The sequence below is a fragment of the Nyctibius grandis genome, chromosome 21, assembly GCF_013368605.1.
Source record: "Nyctibius grandis isolate bNycGra1 chromosome 21, bNycGra1.pri, whole genome shotgun sequence".
Taxonomy (NCBI): Eukaryota; Metazoa; Chordata; class Aves; order Nyctibiiformes; family Nyctibiidae; genus Nyctibius; species Nyctibius grandis.
The window spans coordinates 4171472-4190596 of NC_090678.1; the positions used below are offsets into that span (position 1 = coordinate 4171472).

A 19125-nucleotide genomic window follows, 5' to 3' on the forward strand; every position below is an offset into this window, starting at 1 on the left:
TTCAAGATTTTTCAAACACAGATGATACTGAAAGCTTCAAGTTTTAATTCAAGTGTCCTAAGGGCTTGTGAGAAGTTTACTATGAATATCTGTTAGACTACAACCTCACTGCTATTTGACCTGTAAACAGCGGTTTCAATCAGAAGAACAAGAATGGATTTTTAATGACAAGCACACCAAGAATCCACAGCTAAACTTCACACAGCAAGTTTAAAATCTTATTTCCTGTACATATACATATTTCAGCTGCACAGAAGAAAACCAAAACCAAACATCACATAAAATACTACCTGTAGCAACAGAAGGTTCAGAATAAGAATCACAGACTATGTCTATTTAATTCAGAGAAGAAACTAATAGCAGAAAATTAAAGTGACAAAAGATGAACAGGTTCCGTTTTGCACCATTTGGCCAACAATAAGCCAAGCCTTTGTTGCCATATCTTTTAAAGCACAGCTTGCTAAGATTTATGTTACTATACCAATATGTAGCTTACACCATTTGCATTGTTTGATAAATGAAGTGCTTGCAGAGATAAAAACTCTGTGAACACACTGTAATTCCAAAAATCTAACTGCTTCTGGTAAGTCTGAACAAACATGAGCCTTTTACCTAACACTCCACAAAAAGCAGCAGACTGATGGTATTGGACCAATGAAAAGAGCAAATTCCAGAGTTGAAAGTCCTCCACTAAACACCTCGCCATTAGCTTAGATACCAGAATGCAAGTGGGAGGGCGTATTTGTAGGCCTGAGCGTTCCTGCTGTTTATATTGTGGAACACAAGGCCATTTCCTATGCAAGAAGGTTTCAACACGGTTGAAGCCAACACTTTCACATCCCATCTAACAAGCAAAGTGAGATAGTAACACAACTAGGAAGGTAGAAAATAAATAAGGGGGCAGTTATACTCTATTAGTCTTCAGATCATCTTTATGTTCGCCCACATGCACAGCAATGCAACATAGGTAAAAAGGGTTTTTTTTGTTGTTGTGGGGTTTTGTTGTTTTGTTTTTTAGATGTGACTGAGTATAAAGTCAGACAAGTGTGATCTTGCCATATAGATTTGAGCTGTTCATCTGTGAGTTCATGGACTATCTTCTAGCCACCTTCCTAACTCTCCATCAACACCCCAATTTCCTGGCTGGCTTAACCTTTTCCCACTTAATCAAACTATAAATTCAAGCTACATAGTGTTGACAGCAGGCATCCTTCAGAATGCATTAAAAGTGAGTAAACAAACCAGGCTATCACCACAGTAGAAGCACTGGAGTAGGGACAGACTAAAGCTCTCTAAACATATGCTGCTCAGAAGTCATTCTGGCATCTCATGTCAGCCACACAAGTCAGCTGGACATGGAGGCGAGCAGAAGTGAGCTCCCCAGGCTGAACTTAGGGCTCTACTTTGGCATCCCACTCAATTCCCAAAACAGCTTCTCCCTGCAAAGTAGCAGCAGGAGGCTGGGAAACCACTGCCATGCTCTCCCTGCCAACTACTTCTGGACACCTGTCTCCCATCAGGTCTCTTAGAGGTGCAGTGTCTGATGGCTCCTGACTCTCTGAAGACTTGCAAACAACTTGCAGGATGAGGAGGACTCGCCATCCCTGCCCATTCATCTAGAACACAACAGAATGCTCAAGAGAGACAGGGACACCTGTATAGGCACCATTCAATCAAAGGTGATGGGAAGAGTTTATATGGCACTCTCCATGATAAAATACTTAGAAAGAATAAAAGTTTCACAGCGCTGCCCACTGGATTTTTTCTGAACAATTTTATGAATCTTTGTTGCAGTCTCCACACGTGCAGAACACAAGAATAATCTAAATAAGTTTAATACTTGCCTATGCATACTGGGCCTTTGTCCCTTGCCAAGAGGGGAATCAGATGCTGTTTAAGCAAGTCTAGAGTATAATTTGCTAAGGCATCACCACGTTCTTCCCCATAACCTTCCTGCAAACTTAAAGCTATAAATAGAGATACAGGAGCTACATAGCAACAGTAATGCATATTATTCATACTAAACATTTTTAAAAGGAGGAACACTAATGCAATGTCTACTCAAAGGAATTAAGCAAAGATAAAAGGTACAAGGAAGAGTTGGAACTCAAAGTTCCCCAGACACCTACAGAACCACTGCAACCTGAAACAGAACAAGCACTCACTTTTATTACTAAAGCATACAAGCCAGTCTGGATAAAACAGGCCTCTTCCAGCTGCAAACCTGACACACAGTCCCTCTTGATACACACAACTAGTTCAGAGGCACTAATACCAACTCACCACCTGTGTTAACCATCCAAACTAGCGCTACCATTCTCTATTTTCTTAACACCATGACAAAAGGGGAAAAACCTCAACTGTTTCTGCAGAACACAGGCATCAAAGTCCTATTCCCTGTTCCTTTGAGAATAACTGCCTTTGTCATTCTAACACTACGTGCTCTGCTCTTTTTTTTCTTCCTATCTTGCCTATGCACTGCATGCTGGCTATGCAGCCAATGAACTGCCATATTAATGCTTCAGTTTTAGATTTTTAAGGAAAACAAAAAAAATAAAAGAAAGACTGAATATCATTTCCTAATCTTTGGTTGTCTTCTGATTAAAAAAGTGTGCTTTCTTGAAATAAGTGAATGATTTTAGTCCAAAAACCAAATAAGTTACATATACTGCATAAAATACACTGTATTTATTTCTTTTAACTCTTAAATAATCCAGTTTACTTTCAAAAAAAAAGGAAAATAATCTTCAAAACAGCAGCAGCTTGCTCTTGGGTGACTGGGTGCCCCCCCTCTACATCTGTAGTGAATGTAACTTATTTACTGCAGACTTCATATGACCACCATTTTTTAACTCTTTTTAACCACTTCTGGGTTACTGCATGTGCAATCTGTCAGAGTTTCAAAGAATAAGTGTTGCAGAAAGAAAACTTGCGATGCTTGTTTTGAGCTCTCTGGATAGCCCTAGCAGCACAGAAGAACAAGAGAACCCCTGCACCTGGAAAACTGCCAGCAATCTACTTCTCACACCTGAATATAAAGGCAAGATGAGAAATACACACAAATAAACAACCATAACAGATGCAGTCAAACAGCTTATTTAGTCACACTTAAGTAGTAAGAAAAACAGCCCACCTCCAAAATCTCAAATAACACTTGTGTAAACATCAAACTTTCAGAGCTGCATTACTGCTCAACAAAGCAAAATATCCCACATTTAAGAACAAACAGTTCCAAAACCTAAGGGACAACTGTTAGCAAGAAATAATGTGAAAAACTTATAATGTAACAGACAAGTCATGCCTCTTCTCCCCATTCCTAGATAGGTTAAATAACTCTTATGGATAAGATGAAACAACGATTGGGCTGATTTCTACCATCAGAGGTACACTTACTTTTCTAGCTCCTCCTGTGAATGTGCAAAGGTGCAGCTGGCCCCTCGGGGGCATCCTCCTCTCTGTTTCATGTCTCGGCACATGTATGTCTTGTACTTGCTGTGCTGAGGAGGCTGACAAGGTGAAAGAAACCAGGTGAGATACTTGTGAGGTGAGACACTTAACCAAGAGCTGCATGTATCCTCTTACTAAAGGCCTGATGTTTAACTGTTGCTAATTCCTTCAATTTATACGTTCCAGAAGTACCTAATGTGAAATAAATGACTGCTTGGTTCTTCAACAGAACTAATAGATTCCAAAGTAGATATTTTGAACTAAGTCACCATGAGGTTTTTAAAACATTTTTATTCAAATTCCTTACTGGAGCTTGATTGGAACACAGCTGTGTGTTTCAGGAAACAGTTAAGTGGAAAAAAAAACTAACAGGGGCTGAAAAAAATAACTATGCTTAATCAGAAATTGCCAAACATTCATCAAGCTTTGTGGTAAACTGAAAATAAACATGATTTAGTCAGTTACTTTTCCCTTGCTTTCTGCTCAAAATGGCACTTGAGTATCCCTTTGATCCCTATGAGAGTTAAATTTCATCACGTTCCCTTTTATCCCTCTTTGGACTAAAAATCTCTTAAGGATGAACGATAATTACTCCTGTCAACAGTTGAGGATGCAATCTTACTCCTACACAGATCAGCAGGGTATGGGTTGTCTTCTGTATTTTTAAGTTTCCCAAGAAACAATGACTTACTGCAATCTTGCTGTCTGCACATACACCCATTTGCCAGTCGCTAAATAAATTTTGACAGAAGGCCAGAGGTGGTCTCAAACACATTTAAGTTCCTTCAGTTTTTACGGCAGAAATACCCTATCAGAGCTCCCACCGAGGGAAAGGTCTATAAAAGTAAACTCTTGCTTTCTGAGAAACTCAGCCCAAAGGTGTAAATCCGTAAGAAGCCATCTCCAGACTGATTTGTTTTTTCTTTTTTGCCATACACTGTAGAGGAAAAAGGATTTAGGCAGGGTGTACATAAGCTGACAGCCCTCTGCTGCCCACTGCTGCCAGCCAGCAAAACACTGCCCAATACCCAGCAGATGTCCCCTCTCCCCCTTGGGAGGCTTTGGGTTCCCTTCCAAGCGGCACAGCACGTACCAGGTCTAGGCGATGGTCTCACCAGAACAAAAAGCCTCACTGTTTTTCTCACCCCGATTCCCATTTGTGTATTCCTACTGCTTTTCCTTTTGCTGGTAACAGTGCTCAATAGGCATAGCCCAGTGAACCACTGAACGCAAAAAGTAAAACTGCACAAGTAATTCACTCTGGTTTTGCCTCTTTTTTTTTTTTTGGCTGAGATAATCTTTCTACTAGTTCAGCTCCCTGAACCAGCTCTCCAAGAGGCTGAGTGCCAAAGCAAGGGAAGGAGTGGGAATGTGTGACAGGCAGCTCTGTCTTTCAGCAGAAGCATTTGTATCAACTTAGCTACGCACCAAAATGAGATCAAAGGAACATGTGATAAGATAACTCTGAGATAAGCTAATATACATATTTGGCAACATCATTTAGCTTCTGAAACAAAAATTTTTGCTTCAGGAACTTGGATTACACCTTTATATTAAATCTTCCCAAATCTTTAAACTTCACAGGCCATTAAGCACAGGTATAAGAATAATTTCATTAACACAGAGCCGTCTGGCTGAAGTGTGTCACATAAAACCCAAGAAAATCCCCACAGCTCACAGTGCCAGGCACCCTGGCTTCTCTTCTGCACCCTCTAGTCAGGAGGGTTGTTTATTCATTTCCATTATTTCTTGCAGCTGGATCAGACTGTTTTCTTTTCATCCTAGTGAGCTGTGCAAATTAACACAACAGGTACTGGAGGGGGGTTGTATTGTTTGGGGTTTTTTCCTTTCTTGTTTCTTTCCTTTTTGATAAATAGGACACAGTAGTGATATTTTTAATCAGCTCCTTGCTAAACCAAATCCCTCCAGATGACATTAGTAAACCTCTACTGTAGGATATAGCAAATAAAATTTTGGTGTAAACATTTCCCAAATGATGTAGCTTTTACCTGTTGCTGATCTGTTCCTTTTTTGCTGTGATTCTGGATATAATCAACTAAGCCATGAACCACAGTCCTCACAGCAACTAGTCCATTTTCCAGTTGTTCCCACGTCGGAGGTGGAGCATCTATTGCATTGACAGCAAACACAGAATATAAAAAGAAAAGTCAGAAGGATTTTCCAAAACCAGGTACAAAGAACCCATCAGTATCACGGAACTTCATTAGGCAACAAAAAAAGATTTGATCAGAAACGAGTGTCATTAGACAAAAAGCGTTCAGCACCTTAATTTAGGGATATGTACCACTTAAAGCATAAAGCCATCTATAGTCTCAAGACTGAGCCACACAAAATATCACATGAGCCAGCAACACTATTATTAGCATGTCAAATTATTTGCTTTTACCAAAGCTTTCATATTCCCTAAGAACTCCAGAGTAAATGCATTGTACAAGCTCTGCACATAATGAGGAAAAAAAAAAAAATCAGGCTAAAAGCCCTCTTTGCATTCAGACTCCTGTAGGTAAAAATCATTCTGTACACACACCATCATCCCTGGCCTAGATCACACAGGCACAGTCACTGAACAACAGGAATTGATGCCTCTCACACGAGCAAACGTCACAAGGCAAATCGATATATCAGACCACCACCTAACATACAGCAGTGTGAATAAGTTGTACAGGCTTAATTCTATAGGGGCACATGCTCCTTCTAGCCAACTTACTCTTCTAGTCATTTCACCTGTTCCAGCAGATGACACTCCCACTGCGTGCCTACACACTGCTGCAAAACACAGGGCCTCAAAGTGCTTCACTAAACACCCTTCAAGATCTTTAGCACAATTACATTCCATTCCTCTCACAAGGACTAAATTCTTCCAGAGGAACTTCAACAGACCTATAGAACAGCAGGGAACCAACTCAACAGCACAGAAGAGAAACATCAAGACCAGACTTGACTACTGAAACTGAGTGAGGCTGTTAGTGACTCCACTTGCCACCAGTCTTTGGCTAACAAATTTGTGGCACACACAGTTTTGTCCCTGACTTGTTACAGTACGAAAGATTTGGGAAGAAAACACTACATCTCCTTTAACTGTAAAGCACAACTGGTCCTCATTTCAAAGGTAAGCGTATTTGTTTAAACAAACAGAAACTGAGAACTACAACTTTTCATCTCCTGAAGTCATAGCTTAGGCCTTCACACTATTTTGATATTACTATTGATTTTACAAATCCTAACTGGTATAAAACATCAGCCACAGCACTCTCTGTTCTGTCCCTTCCCTTCTCCCTCAGGCAGTCCATCCTCACAGTGCTGCTGACTTTCCAGCAATTTCATCTTTCTCTCTTCTGTCAACAGCTTAGATTTTATTTCCCAGTTATATTCTTTCCAACTAACTTCCCTTTCCCAGACTGTCTTTCACACCTTTACGGAATTATGTATTAACAAGAAAAACACTAATTTCCCTAGGATAACAAATCTTTCTTGCCCAGGCTGAATTTTGCCCAGCTTCTGTCTATTTAATCTATCAAAATTCTACTTTGGAATCCAAAATTGTTTACACAGATGTCTTATTATTTTAAGCTGCCTCTAAGAGAGTCTTCCCAGTGCAATGCCTGCAGGCTAGAGACTTCACATCAAAACCTAATATACAGAATTTCTAGAACAAAGAAATACATACAATTTTTATACAATTTAATGGAAGTCCTTAATCTGCCAAGTGTTTTCTTTAAGACTTCTTCTAGTTTGTAAACAAGTTATTTGCTCTGGTAAAGAACTGGAGAGAAAAAGATAACTCAGAGTGACACCTAAAGCTCTATATTAAGCATAGTGGTTCTATCAATCTTCCTGTTGCTTTGCAAACCTGGTTTCAAATAGCACCCTGTGTACTAAAAAAGGGAAAAGGAGGAAGCTAAGACTGCTGCCACTCCCCTCAATCAGCATTGCCCAATATCAAGTACACACCATGTAACCTCACAGGATTATATGTGTTCAACATCCTCATCCATGCTCACCCAGTGCTGTCAAACAAGGAAGCTCTCTTCAGAGAAGTGCTGAAATTATTTCCTGCCATACCTTTGCATCTATTTTAGCTTCAGAATAGTTCAGTTGCTCACACAGATTGCTGCTGTTCCCAGGCTGGTTATGAATACCTTAAGTTTCTGAGTTTGAGAATGTTTCCTTCCACTTGATGAACAGCTTTCAATCCTTCAACAGTGTTAAGCTCCTCTTGATGAACTGTAAGTTAAGGGTTTTTATAAAACATCTAGACTTACCTGGACTGGGATCAATATTTGCCAGGAGCTCTAGGTGAGGTCGAAGACGATTCAGGTTCGCTGGATCTCCAGTCCTCTGAAGAGCAATAGTCAATTCCTGAACACTCTGTGCAAACGAGGCTGGGGTCTGCAACTTAAAAAAATTACAATAATTAACTTTCTACAGGCAAAGCAATCCTCCTGGTTTCTAAAGGCTGCTCCACGAGGTCACAAGAGTTGTCTTCCAAAATTGGCATAAAATGTTTTATGCACAAGCCCATTTCAGCACCTTCTATTAAATTCCTTAATGGTGCATTAAGAATGCACCATTCCTTGACATTGCAGGTTAAAATACAGCTCTAAATAGACAAAACACAGGCTGGTATTATTTCTAGCAACATAACCTATTTCTTTTCTGTGCTGGCACACAAAAAAAAAATATTAAAGCCATTTCATTTAGATTTCTCAAGAGTCTAGTATCTCCAATCCCTGAACGAACAGGTTTGCACCCTGCTTTAAACTGAGCAGACAATAAAGAGCAAGATGCTTGAAGGACAGAGACAGGTAGCAACGTTCCATTTACTAACATTACACAATTTCAGTATCTGAAATCCTTTAATTCTACCTAGATCCTTCAGGAGATGTCTGGCAGGACACCTGAAAAGGTGAGCACATGCACAAATACACAGCAGACTGATCCTGAAGCTAATCCTCCTGCACAGCAGCCACAGCAATGATTTCACAGCTTTTGTAACCATTCAACAAGGTTCAGTTCCTCCCACCTAATTTAGGCACTCACATGTGAGTCCCCTAATTTAAAAGCACATTTACCTTATGTTCCCTCTAAACAAAGAGAGTTTTGGGTATTTCCAGAAGTCAAGTAATTTTATTTAAGAAATGTGCTTCCACCTGTCTCTCTTACTTCAGGTATAGACTAGGGGACTGCTTTTCTTTCAACTTATGCACTAAGTTCCTCCCCAGAAAAACGAACCATTAACCTCTGTTAGTACACTGGCAGTTACCAGCTCTTCAGAAAGGACACATCCCAGCTGTGCAGCTAACCTTTGTGGCTCCCCACCTGCACAAAGAGCTAAAGTAGAAAGATGGCAGAGGGAGCAAGATTCATTAAGTTACAAATATATATTCAGATTGTTCAGGCCAGAGTGGGTTTTGAAATAACAGAACAAATGATTAATGGGTGAGTACACATGGGCACAATTTGTAAATTCATGTTACAAGCATCTAAATCTACTACAGTTGCAAACAAGATAGACTGGGATGATTTTAGGTGGCTTTACCTTGTCAATGATAGACTGCATGTGGGACTTGTGAGACTGGTCTCCGTATAACAGCGAGGACCACTGATCTGGTGCAATGCGTAGACCTGCTTCCATAGCAATTTGAACTATCTGGGAATCATGTTCCCTTCTCAGAGCTTCGTAAGTCCGAAATTCCTCCTTCAGTTGCATCAGGGAGGAATCCTCATCTCGCTTCGTCACCTAGTGGGGAGAAACGAGCCAAACACAATTAAGCAGGGTAAGCCAGAGATTATGTGAAGGCCAGGGCAAGCGAAATCTTCAGTCAGCAACTAAGTTCTTCCTCCCAAACTAAAATACGACACTATCACACTTCCTCAATGACTTTACAGCATCTACACCTTACTTCTCCAATCGAGGTATTCTGTTTGTATTGCAGAATTTTGCCTGAGGACACAATTAGCAGTAACAAAGCATTTTCCCCCCTCATTTAGCAAAAGTGAATGACATTTAAGTTGGGCACCTAGGAATGGACCATTAAATACAGTAACATACAATAAGCTGCTTAAGTTCTCTTCATACAACTCTGATATCCAAAAGCCTCATATTTCTTTGTTTCTAAACACATCACCACTCAGAAAACAGAACTGGGGATCTTCCAGCTTTAAACCTCTTCTAAGGAGGTAAGTTATGCTGACTTACATACAGGTTTTGTTACCGTGCATCTATTAAACCTGGACAGAGTCAAAACTTAGCTTTACAGCTTTAAGTTGCAATTTCAGCCTACATTGCCATCATAGCTGGACGACAGAGAACTCTCCAAACACATGTGGGACTTAATGAGTAATATTTTCTAGAACTACACATATTTTTAGGCACATTTAATGCTACAGGACAACAAAAATTGCAACTGACAAACAATACTTTCATAGCATTAGGAAATCTTCAAGCAGAATCTTCTTCATACCTTGAAGCACGAGGCTCTGTAAAGAAGCTGGACAACATGCCCAATGCTAGTTTTAGAAGCCTGAGGAAATCGCGGCTCCAGCCTCTGAACCACAAAGAGAACCAAGACCTTTCGTGACAAAGCAGATCCATCTTCCAGAGCCAGCAGAACCAGCTTTAAAGCCTCCTCTTGCATTGCTGGTGAGGCAGGGAAATGCAAAGAAAAGAGACAAAAGATGAGAGAAGACCAAGAAAGATTTCTGCTCAGACCCTTGTTTCCCTACAAGTGGAAGGCCACAGAATCAATCAGGTTGGAAGAGCCCTCTGGGATCATCGAGTCCAACCATTGCCCTGACACCACCATGGCAACTAGACCATGGCACTAAGTGCCATGTCCAGGCTTTTCTTAAACACCTCCAGAGATGGTGACTCCACCACCTCCCTGGGCAGCCCCTTCCAATGGCTAATGACCCCTTCTGAGAAGAAATGCTTCCTAATGTCCAACCTGAACCTCCCCTGGCGAAGCTACAAAACCTCCCAAAACACAATCTCACAGATGGGAAAGGGAGCAGAGCAAGAAGGGAGGGAAAAGAAGGAAGGAACCCTGCCAGATTCCCAGACTGTGACCAGGGAAATAGGATTTGAAATTTTTTTTTATAATTATTTGTTCTATATTGGGTATCAGATGATAGGAAGACTTCTTCATTCCTGTCTATACGTCTCTCAATTATTAATATCAGAGTTTTCAAAGCGTACTACCTCCCACACATAGCTCAGCAGAAAAAGCTGACATGCTGAGGAAGGGCAAGGTTGGTTCCCACGCAGGTATAAGAGCAATTAGTGCCCACACAAATAAATTAGGTGCTGTAGCACCGCATATTTTGCTAGGTAACAAGCCTTCCCTGCAGTGGTGTAAAAGTCAGCATACCACAGTTAGTCTCCCTTCATTTGTTTCTGTGGGGAAAAGCTTCTTTATTTTTTTCTTTATTTTAAGAAATTGACTTAATATTTCAAGGCATTATTTTTGTTGGTCCTTAACATGAGGAGTCTACGTTTTCAGTAACAAAACTTCATTAATTTTTTTAAGCAAAATTGAATTTTTTAATATTCTATGAAAAGGAATTTAATTTCTAAGGATGTAACTTTTTAAAAATGCACACACATACCCCCCCAAATGCAACACATCTCCCCCCACAACTGTTTTGTATGTTTATTACCCTAGAGAAGGGTCTTACTTCTTCAAACAGCAAGTGAGAAACTAGCTTCCCATTTTATCTTATCACAAGAACACAGGACACACATCATTCTGAATTTTACAGAAGACTTGCAAAAGCACTAAAAACACGAGAAAGTCCATGACAGCAGCCCAATAGATGTATCATTAATTCTGAAGACCTACTATTAAGAAATTAAGCCCCTGTCTAATAAAATCACTCAGGCAATTTGACACCCACTTGTCAATCCTCTCAATACTGAATTGCTTCTAGTACAGCAGTAGTATTGTGATGTTACCTACCTGGTCCAAGGAACTGGCACCCTCTGGCTCTCACAGCAGCCCAGAGGTTGGAAGAGAGCTGCTGAGGGTTTTGATGCTGAAGAATAAGCTCTGTGACTGTTCTTTCACCAAGGGACCGTGCTGCACGCATGGCTCTGATCCGCCCTTCTTCCTCCACCAGCTGGCAATGAACTAATGTCACAAGTTTCCTTTGCATGGGACGACTGAGCACGCTCTGAGTAGTACTGTTCAGACCCACACCTTCAAAACAAAGTGAAGCAGAAAAAAAATAAACTACCCCACATCTCTTCTTGTGCCAGCCTTCACCCCCTGTAGTGTAGAAGTGCAAACATGGTTCTCCTGATGTCCACTTTGTTAAACAGAACACTAGAGAACGCATATCAGAAGTTCATTTTTGTCAGTTTGTTTTACTCGGCATGGAAAGCAAACAGTTCCTGGGAGTCAGCTTTCCCACAGGTTTACGTCTTGTGATTGACTGATTTGGCTCTCTAAGAAGGTGGAAACTCTAATGAATTCTCTCCCCATGTTGGAAGTCTGTCCTGCACCCTCCCATACAGATCCCCAGGTGTCTCCTCAAGGGCAGGATCATCCTGCAGTCCTTCCCTTAGTCATAGGCTTCAGGTATCACTGCCTTCTTTGACCATCTGTCTGTTTTCACAAGACATTTCGTTTCTTATCTATACCTGGCCTAGCCAAACCGAACTTCCACAGGGAGTTCAAAACTGCTTGGGTGATAATTAATTACATGCAAAAACTGTGATTCACAAGTGTGCTGGGAGCCACTGAAAGCAGGTTAAAGGAACAAGCGACTTGTCAGACATACGGCTGCTATACTGTTTGTTCTACAGCACAGAGCTTGTTCCTTGGGCCACTACTACTCAAAGCCACACTGCTACCACACTGTACTAGTTGGAAAAGCTTGAGACAGCTTTTGCAAAAATTCATTTTTGAAAACCTGACGCCCATGATGCTCACCATGATGCTGTTTGGGCTGACAGATTTTCCAAGTCCACCATATGTAATACAGATAAAATCCACACCCCTGAACCCAGTGCAGTTTTGCTCAATTAGAATTACTCAGATTCACCCAGCTCTTGCATAAGACCTTGTATAAACACAGTATTACTTATTTCTCTTACATATGCTATACCCAGCAACTTTCTCATGTCAGTTTATTCCTCCTCTACAAACAAGCTGCCTTACTACAGATATCTCAAAGCAAAGCAGAACTCAAAAAAGAAAAAAAAAAGAAGAAAAAAAGAAGCAGAATTATCTATTTTTACTTAGTCTGCAGAGGTCACCTCAACTTACAAAGTCTGTCTCAACTTACTATACTGCAGCCAAGTACCTCAGCCTTTTCTCAATATTATTTTTGACATAACACCCTTAAATACGCCCTCCCCCCCGTGAAGACGTAACCTTAATGCTTAGGAAATTGGTTTCAATTTGTTTTTCAACTAGGTTTCTATCCATTTTTCAAACAGACTAATCATTGGGATAGTTTGTTTTGCATCTTATTTGTTTCCAGCTTTCATTTTCAAAGGAAACAATGCAGGAACTACCTCTCGCGCTGCTGAGTGGTTTGAGGTACAATGCTAATTCTTCCACACATTTCTTGCCCTCCTCGTAATGCTTGGTATCTTCAGCTCCACTACATAAAGTAATTGGCTGCTGCTCAGGAACCTGAAAAAAGATGACATGTACATCTACAATGAATATGCATAAATAAGTGGCAGTCATGCTTACAAACACCACATCAAGCTTGTTAATAACAAGAATTTCCTGTTTTGTTCCCCTTCTGTGTTTTTTTCTATATTAGCAAGCATTTTTTCAGCTTGTTTAATGAATAAATAGCATTAAAAAAAACAGCAAAAATGAAGACAAAAATGTAAAGAATTTATGGTTAGCAGATTTCTTTTATTTAGTAGCTGACAGGAACTAGAAGCAGAAGGCTTATCCCATAACAAAAAATATTACATGAGAAACACAGTATTTCTTACAACTATAACACTTTGGCAGAAATAACACATGTATTGAGACATCCCCAAAGCTGGCTGGCCAAAAAAATAAAAATCAGAACAAATCAGACAAATCCTGGTTTGCAGGTAAATAGAGATTCATATCTAGAGCCTCAGAGCTCTAAAATCATCCAGGGATAAGTGATATGAGCTACTTGGATTAGTGGGAGAAAGACTTAGCAGCAACTATACAAGGACACCCTTGGAACACATTCTGACGAGACTCAGTTATCAAGCAGCAAGATCAAGTTATCCTACACCGTGCACATGAACACAGCTTGCAAGTATTAATCTGACAACACAGGCCAGTTACACTTTGGGGGATTTTTTTGTTTGTTTGTTTTGGTGGTTTGTTTTTTTTTTTCTTTTTTGTTTTTTTTTTCTTTTTTCATTTAATTGTGGCATTTATTTCTTCATTCCAGAAATCAGGATTTTTCAAAGCAATATCAGACCATTCCTCCCCTCAAGTTATAATTTTGGTTTTGTTCTCCTCCAGTTAAATTCTTAAAGCTTTAAACAAATTTGGGGGTGCAGTATAGCACTGTATTACTGTTTCTCCACATCACTATTCAGCAATCAACTCAATATATGATAGTACAGAGAACTGGAATTTCTCAGAAGACTAAATACAAGCACTTTTTGCATATGCTATTGAAGTGCAAAGAGATCTCAGACTTCAACTTCTATTTCCAAGTCAATCCCCACCCCACTGGCAATAACAGCACGCTAATTCACATAGTTGCTTACAGGGACCAACCCAAAAGCACAAGCCTTTAACGCTTGAGGTAAAGACAGCTACAAACCCGCTAACCTTCACGTGCAACCCAGCCACGTAAAGAGTAGCATCATGATGGCAGCAGCAAATAGAAACAGTGAATATATATAAAATGTATATATATACACATATATATGGTTGCCACCAATGTGGACAGGAGCTTTCCTATCCATTTTAATAGAAAATCTTATTCAATCATATGATCACACCTCTCAGAATTAGACACCTGTGTGTGCTGAGTTGCTCACTTGACACACATTACCAGCTGTGTAACTCTTCCTTTTACAGTAGGTGACAAAAAAAAGTCTCAAAAAAAGAGTGTAACATATAAGCCACAATTAGGAGAGCTGGTACCTCCCCAAAACTAACATCATCAAGACAGCCTGGATCAGACACCTCCCCTTTTAATCCTATTAAAGGGAAAAACAAAACAATTTTAATCACATCAAGAGAGCAAGATTACCCTGGATGCTTTTCACAGACCGCAGTTAACTTGTCAAGTTTTGGGGGTTTTTTGTTTTTATTTTAATTTCTGGGATGGGGTAGTGTTTGTTTGGGGTTTGTGTGGGGTTTTTTTTTGTCTGTAAGCAAGGAAGCTTTCAGCAAAAGGCGATTTTGCAACTATATCTTACAGTAGTCAGCCACGACTGTTGCAACAGCAACAGCCTCAGCTGGACTGGTTTCTTGGGATTGGGGAAACAAATATTAACACCTTCAGTATTGCTTTCATGTTAACAGACTACTCCACCTCATTTTCAAAGCCACTGCCATTTTAGCAGTCTGCTTCTGTCTGGGCAGTTATACAAGCAGAACTGGCTTATTGATCAAACAACACACATCTCATGCATCCAAGACAGACTACGCAGCCTCTGCTCCATTTACTGCTGTAATACATTTTGTGCAAAAGCCTAATTTACTCCTGCAAGCATTCAGTCTGGCACTGGCAACAACCTGAAATACAGCCACAGCGTCCCACCAGCCAGCAGACAAAGAGGGCTTGGAACAGACGTGGGACAGGAAGCCCTGTTCAGCCCTGGATTTCAGTCTTGAATTAAGGTAGGTTTAGCACACATTCAGAGCAGCGGTTTGGAATGCCATACACAGCACAACTCCACCAGCGAGACACAAGGACTGTCTAGGCAACTAACAGAAAGCTTCCCCCTCGCCCAGGAAAGAGCTGGCACAGAAAAATTTCCAAGAGTTAATCAAGCTATTCGACGCTGAGCATCTGCATATCATTCCCATTTATTCTCTTTGCAAGGGAAGCTTCAGTGTAAAAATCTAAAAGCCTTGCACAACTGTACTGTTTGCAAAACGAGCCCAAAAGAGATTAGTGTTTAACTTCTGTCTTAAGCTGGAGGAAGTGTAGTACTGAACAATAAAACAAGATGCTTATTTTGTGGTTTCAGGAGTCTTTAGGAGCAGAGAATGTATTTCCCCACACACACACTTCATCTTCACTCATGCGACACATCCACTCATGGATTCACTCAGTGACATCCCTTGACAGGACAAGGTGCAAGCTGGAACACAGGAGGTTCCACATAAATATGAGGAAAAACTTCTTTCCAGTGAGGGTGACCAAACACTGGCACAGGCTGCCCAGAGAGGGTGTGGAGTCTCCTTCTCTGGAGACATTCAAAACCCGCCTGGACGCGACCCTGTGTGACATGATCCAGGTAATCCTGCTCCGGCAGGAGATTGGACTGGATGATCTTTCGAGGTCCCTTCCAATCCCGAACATTCTGTGATTCTGTGATCTCACAGTAAACCTTACAAATTATTTGCCCTTTTGCTGGTTCTAGTATATGCACTTCCAAGGCTTTTTTAATACTTTAGGGTTAGAATGATTATAAGAACAGCATCAACCAAGACAAAAATGGTAAAGACATGAAAGTCACAGGAGATCTGAATTTTAACTTTGGCTCTGTCATGGAATTGCTGAGGGACAACTGAGAAATAATTCAACTCCAAAGCACTTTCACTTCCTCTTCACAAAATATCCCTTCAATAGCACGCAGGACCCCATGGTCACTTCTGCTTACAATGCCTCTTGAGAGCCTCAAAATAGATGCCCTGCAGAACGAGTTCATTATTTTCATCCTCATTCAATATTCCATTCTCTCGAACACCCCATATTTACATTATATTTATATATTTACATTATATAAAAACACCTCCCAAGGGGGACTTAGAACAAGACAGGAAAAATAATCTCAGCTGTTGAACTACTTTAAATTTATAATCATTTTGCACCCATCTGCCTTGGCAACGACTGCGAGTATCCCAGCAGTGGAATGCCACCCATCAGCACAACTACTGGTAGCTGTGGGAAGAGGCAGGTTATGACGGCATGAGGAAGGGGAAACGAATGCTGAAGCATCATCTCATACCAGGCAGTGATTCTGAATTGGTGATTTAAGCATAATTTGATGAAGGATGTCAGCTTGAGCTGTCACTAATTACCACTGGACATCTAATTGCACAGATCGAGAACATGTTAAACAGACCAAACCCCTTTTTGCCTGGTTTGAAAACTGTTTTCCCCAATGTTTTTTTTTACCCCCTGCGAACAGATTATTTGCTTCCTGCCAAAAAAAAACAAAACCCAAACAAAACCCAAAGCCCACTGTCTTGAATTCCTCAAGGGTTTGCCCAAAGGACAACTTCTTCACAGATAATTCCTCTTTTTTGGCACCTCATTTCAGCAAAAGTTACAATACAACATTATCAAACGTGCCGCTAATATCTCTGCAATTGTAATCTTGCCCTTTTGAAAGGGCTGTCAGTCACTCCACCCATTCCCTTGCCATACACACAATTCCATTGCCTAACGCCTAGAATTATATTTATCATGTCCAGCAGGAGACTATGAAAGAAATTAAGGCACCACAGGAATTTTTGCCATGTAATGTCACCTGTTTGGAACGTGCACACTGTTGTTTCATGTGTTAAAAAAACAGGAGGGAAGAGATTAGATGACAGATCCATGATGATGCACCTTCAAAACACTGGTCTGACGAATGTTTAAAATAGTTGCATACAGTGAGTAATATGTGGATGCTTGAACAGTTGAAATTCATAACCTCATGCCCATAGAAACTGGCTTAAGGGATTTCTTTACCCAAGAAGTTTAAAAGGGAAGGTATCCCCTGAATGCCTGTTTGATTTATCTTCGAGGCCACTGTGCCTCCCTTCCAACACGCTTAGCTCCTGCTTAGGCACTCAGCCATTTCCAGCTCTCCCAGGAATAATAACTATCATCTTCCCTTTACCAACCCTTCTCCCCGCTGCCATCACCTTATGTGGGCTGAATTGCCCAACCACTGCCTTCCAGAACAGACCCTGTACCAACCACTGTTAATGTGTACCATGCTACAGCAGGGGAGCAGAAATTTGAGACTCTGCAACAGTTAATTTTCACACCAAGGGTGGCTATAACCTGGGCAACAGGTTTCATTTTTGGAAAGGGGTGGGGAGATGGTAAACTGAGAAACAGTAATTGTAGTAAGAAACCAACTATTTTCACTATTAAAGTGACAAAACCTACCCACAGAGACAATGCTACTGTCAGAGAAATAGGTTACTGCTTCCCTGGGTGCCTGTGTGACAAATTTAGTACATTTCCCCAGAAGCAAGTCCTGCTTATTTCACCCATTGTGCCTGCACCAAAGCCAACCAACAGGACTTGCCCTGGAATGCTATCACTGCTGCCAGTCACAGCAGAGTAGATTTGTTTCTTCAAACTGCCTGGTCTCCTCCTCTGCCTCCAGCAAAAAAGCACTTAACACTTAGAAATGTGTGAACTTCTTAGAAGCCTCCCCAAAGGGAAAAGAACAAACTGTTCTTCCACCCCAGACACAAGCTTTAATTGTGTTGTACTGTATTGCCTTCTAAAATGAAACCTGTTTGTTGGAATTTATCATTTAAAAATAAAAGTATTACACGTCTCCACGGACTCAGGTTAGGGTGTACCGGGGTTTGTTGTTCATTAGGGGATGTTAACGACACATACACCCTCCTGAAACTAAACCAAAAAGTGGAGCAAGAAAATGGGCTTTGTTTCACTGAAGTGATAATACTACTCACGCTTTGTAAGCCGACTTGCTGCTTGCAGACCAGTTTTGTTGCTATGTACCAAAGAGAGCCCACCTCCTTAATGGGACAGAGTTCAAAATTACTGCAGTTTCTCTAAAGTACTTTTTTTTTTGGTCCTTAACCAAGCCTTTTTCTCTAAAAAGATTTTTACAATGGCCTTAGAGACACTAGTGGAAAATAGCAACTGTTTCCACCTCCTTCACAGCAAAATATTGTACTTATTTTCTAGTACTCCATAGCCTGGTAAACACTACAACAGGCATCAGGAAGGGAAAGAAGAGAAAGGAGGGTGAGTTATATTGAATGTTGATTTCATTCACATGCTTAGTGAAATTAGGAGCTGGGAGGGAAGTGGTGCAATTTTCTTTTAAGTGGAAAGTTTGTCAGTAATAAAAACCGAGCTCAGATCACTGATTATTGTTTAGGTAATAGAATGCAGCGAGCAGCATACATGCAGGAATGAGTGGCAAATGAGGGTGAAGCGAAGAGAGTCTCTTCTAGTGGCATTTGCAGCTTTAAGGTCACCATGAAACAAGGTCCTATGAATCTTGATCACAAAAATTTAAGATATAAAAAGGCGCACAAAAATTATGTCATTTGTTCAAAGTCAGAACCTAGGGTTCAGGGCACTCTCAAGACAAATACAATATTATCATAAAGCCACTCTTCCATCTTCATACCTCACATACATATGAATGAGGAAACTCTGCTTGGCTAACTAGCCATACCAGAATAAAATTCTGAATTACCTGTAACAGAGACAGGGTGATTTTCCATCTCGTTCCAGAGGATCTTGTTTTTATGGAAA

At 40.6% G+C, this 19125-nt stretch overlaps 1 protein-coding gene across 16 annotated transcripts in view; it reads right to left on the minus strand.

Moving 5' to 3' along the window:
• Nucleotides 1-19125, minus strand: part of RC3H1 (ring finger and CCCH-type domains 1) — a 76876-nt gene that overhangs the window by 32727 nt on the left and 25024 nt on the right. For 11 of the 16 annotated variants that reach the window (XM_068417093.1, XM_068417092.1, XM_068417090.1 and 8 more), the window contains exons 3-9: nt 12986-13109; nt 11427-11666; nt 9933-10108; nt 9008-9208; nt 7731-7863; nt 5457-5575; nt 3394-3506 (exon numbers count right to left, since the gene is read on the minus strand). In XM_068417093.1, the coding sequence (XP_068273194.1) occupies nt 3394-3506; nt 5457-5575; nt 7731-7863; nt 9008-9208; nt 9933-10108; nt 11427-11666; nt 12986-13109 (1106 nt within the window). The remainder of the gene's footprint in view (nt 1-3393; nt 3507-5456; nt 5576-7730; nt 7864-9007; nt 9209-9932; nt 10109-11426; nt 11667-12985; nt 13110-19125) is intronic. The other 5 variants (XM_068417095.1, XM_068417099.1, XM_068417098.1 and 2 more) reach the window with 1 other exon arrangement.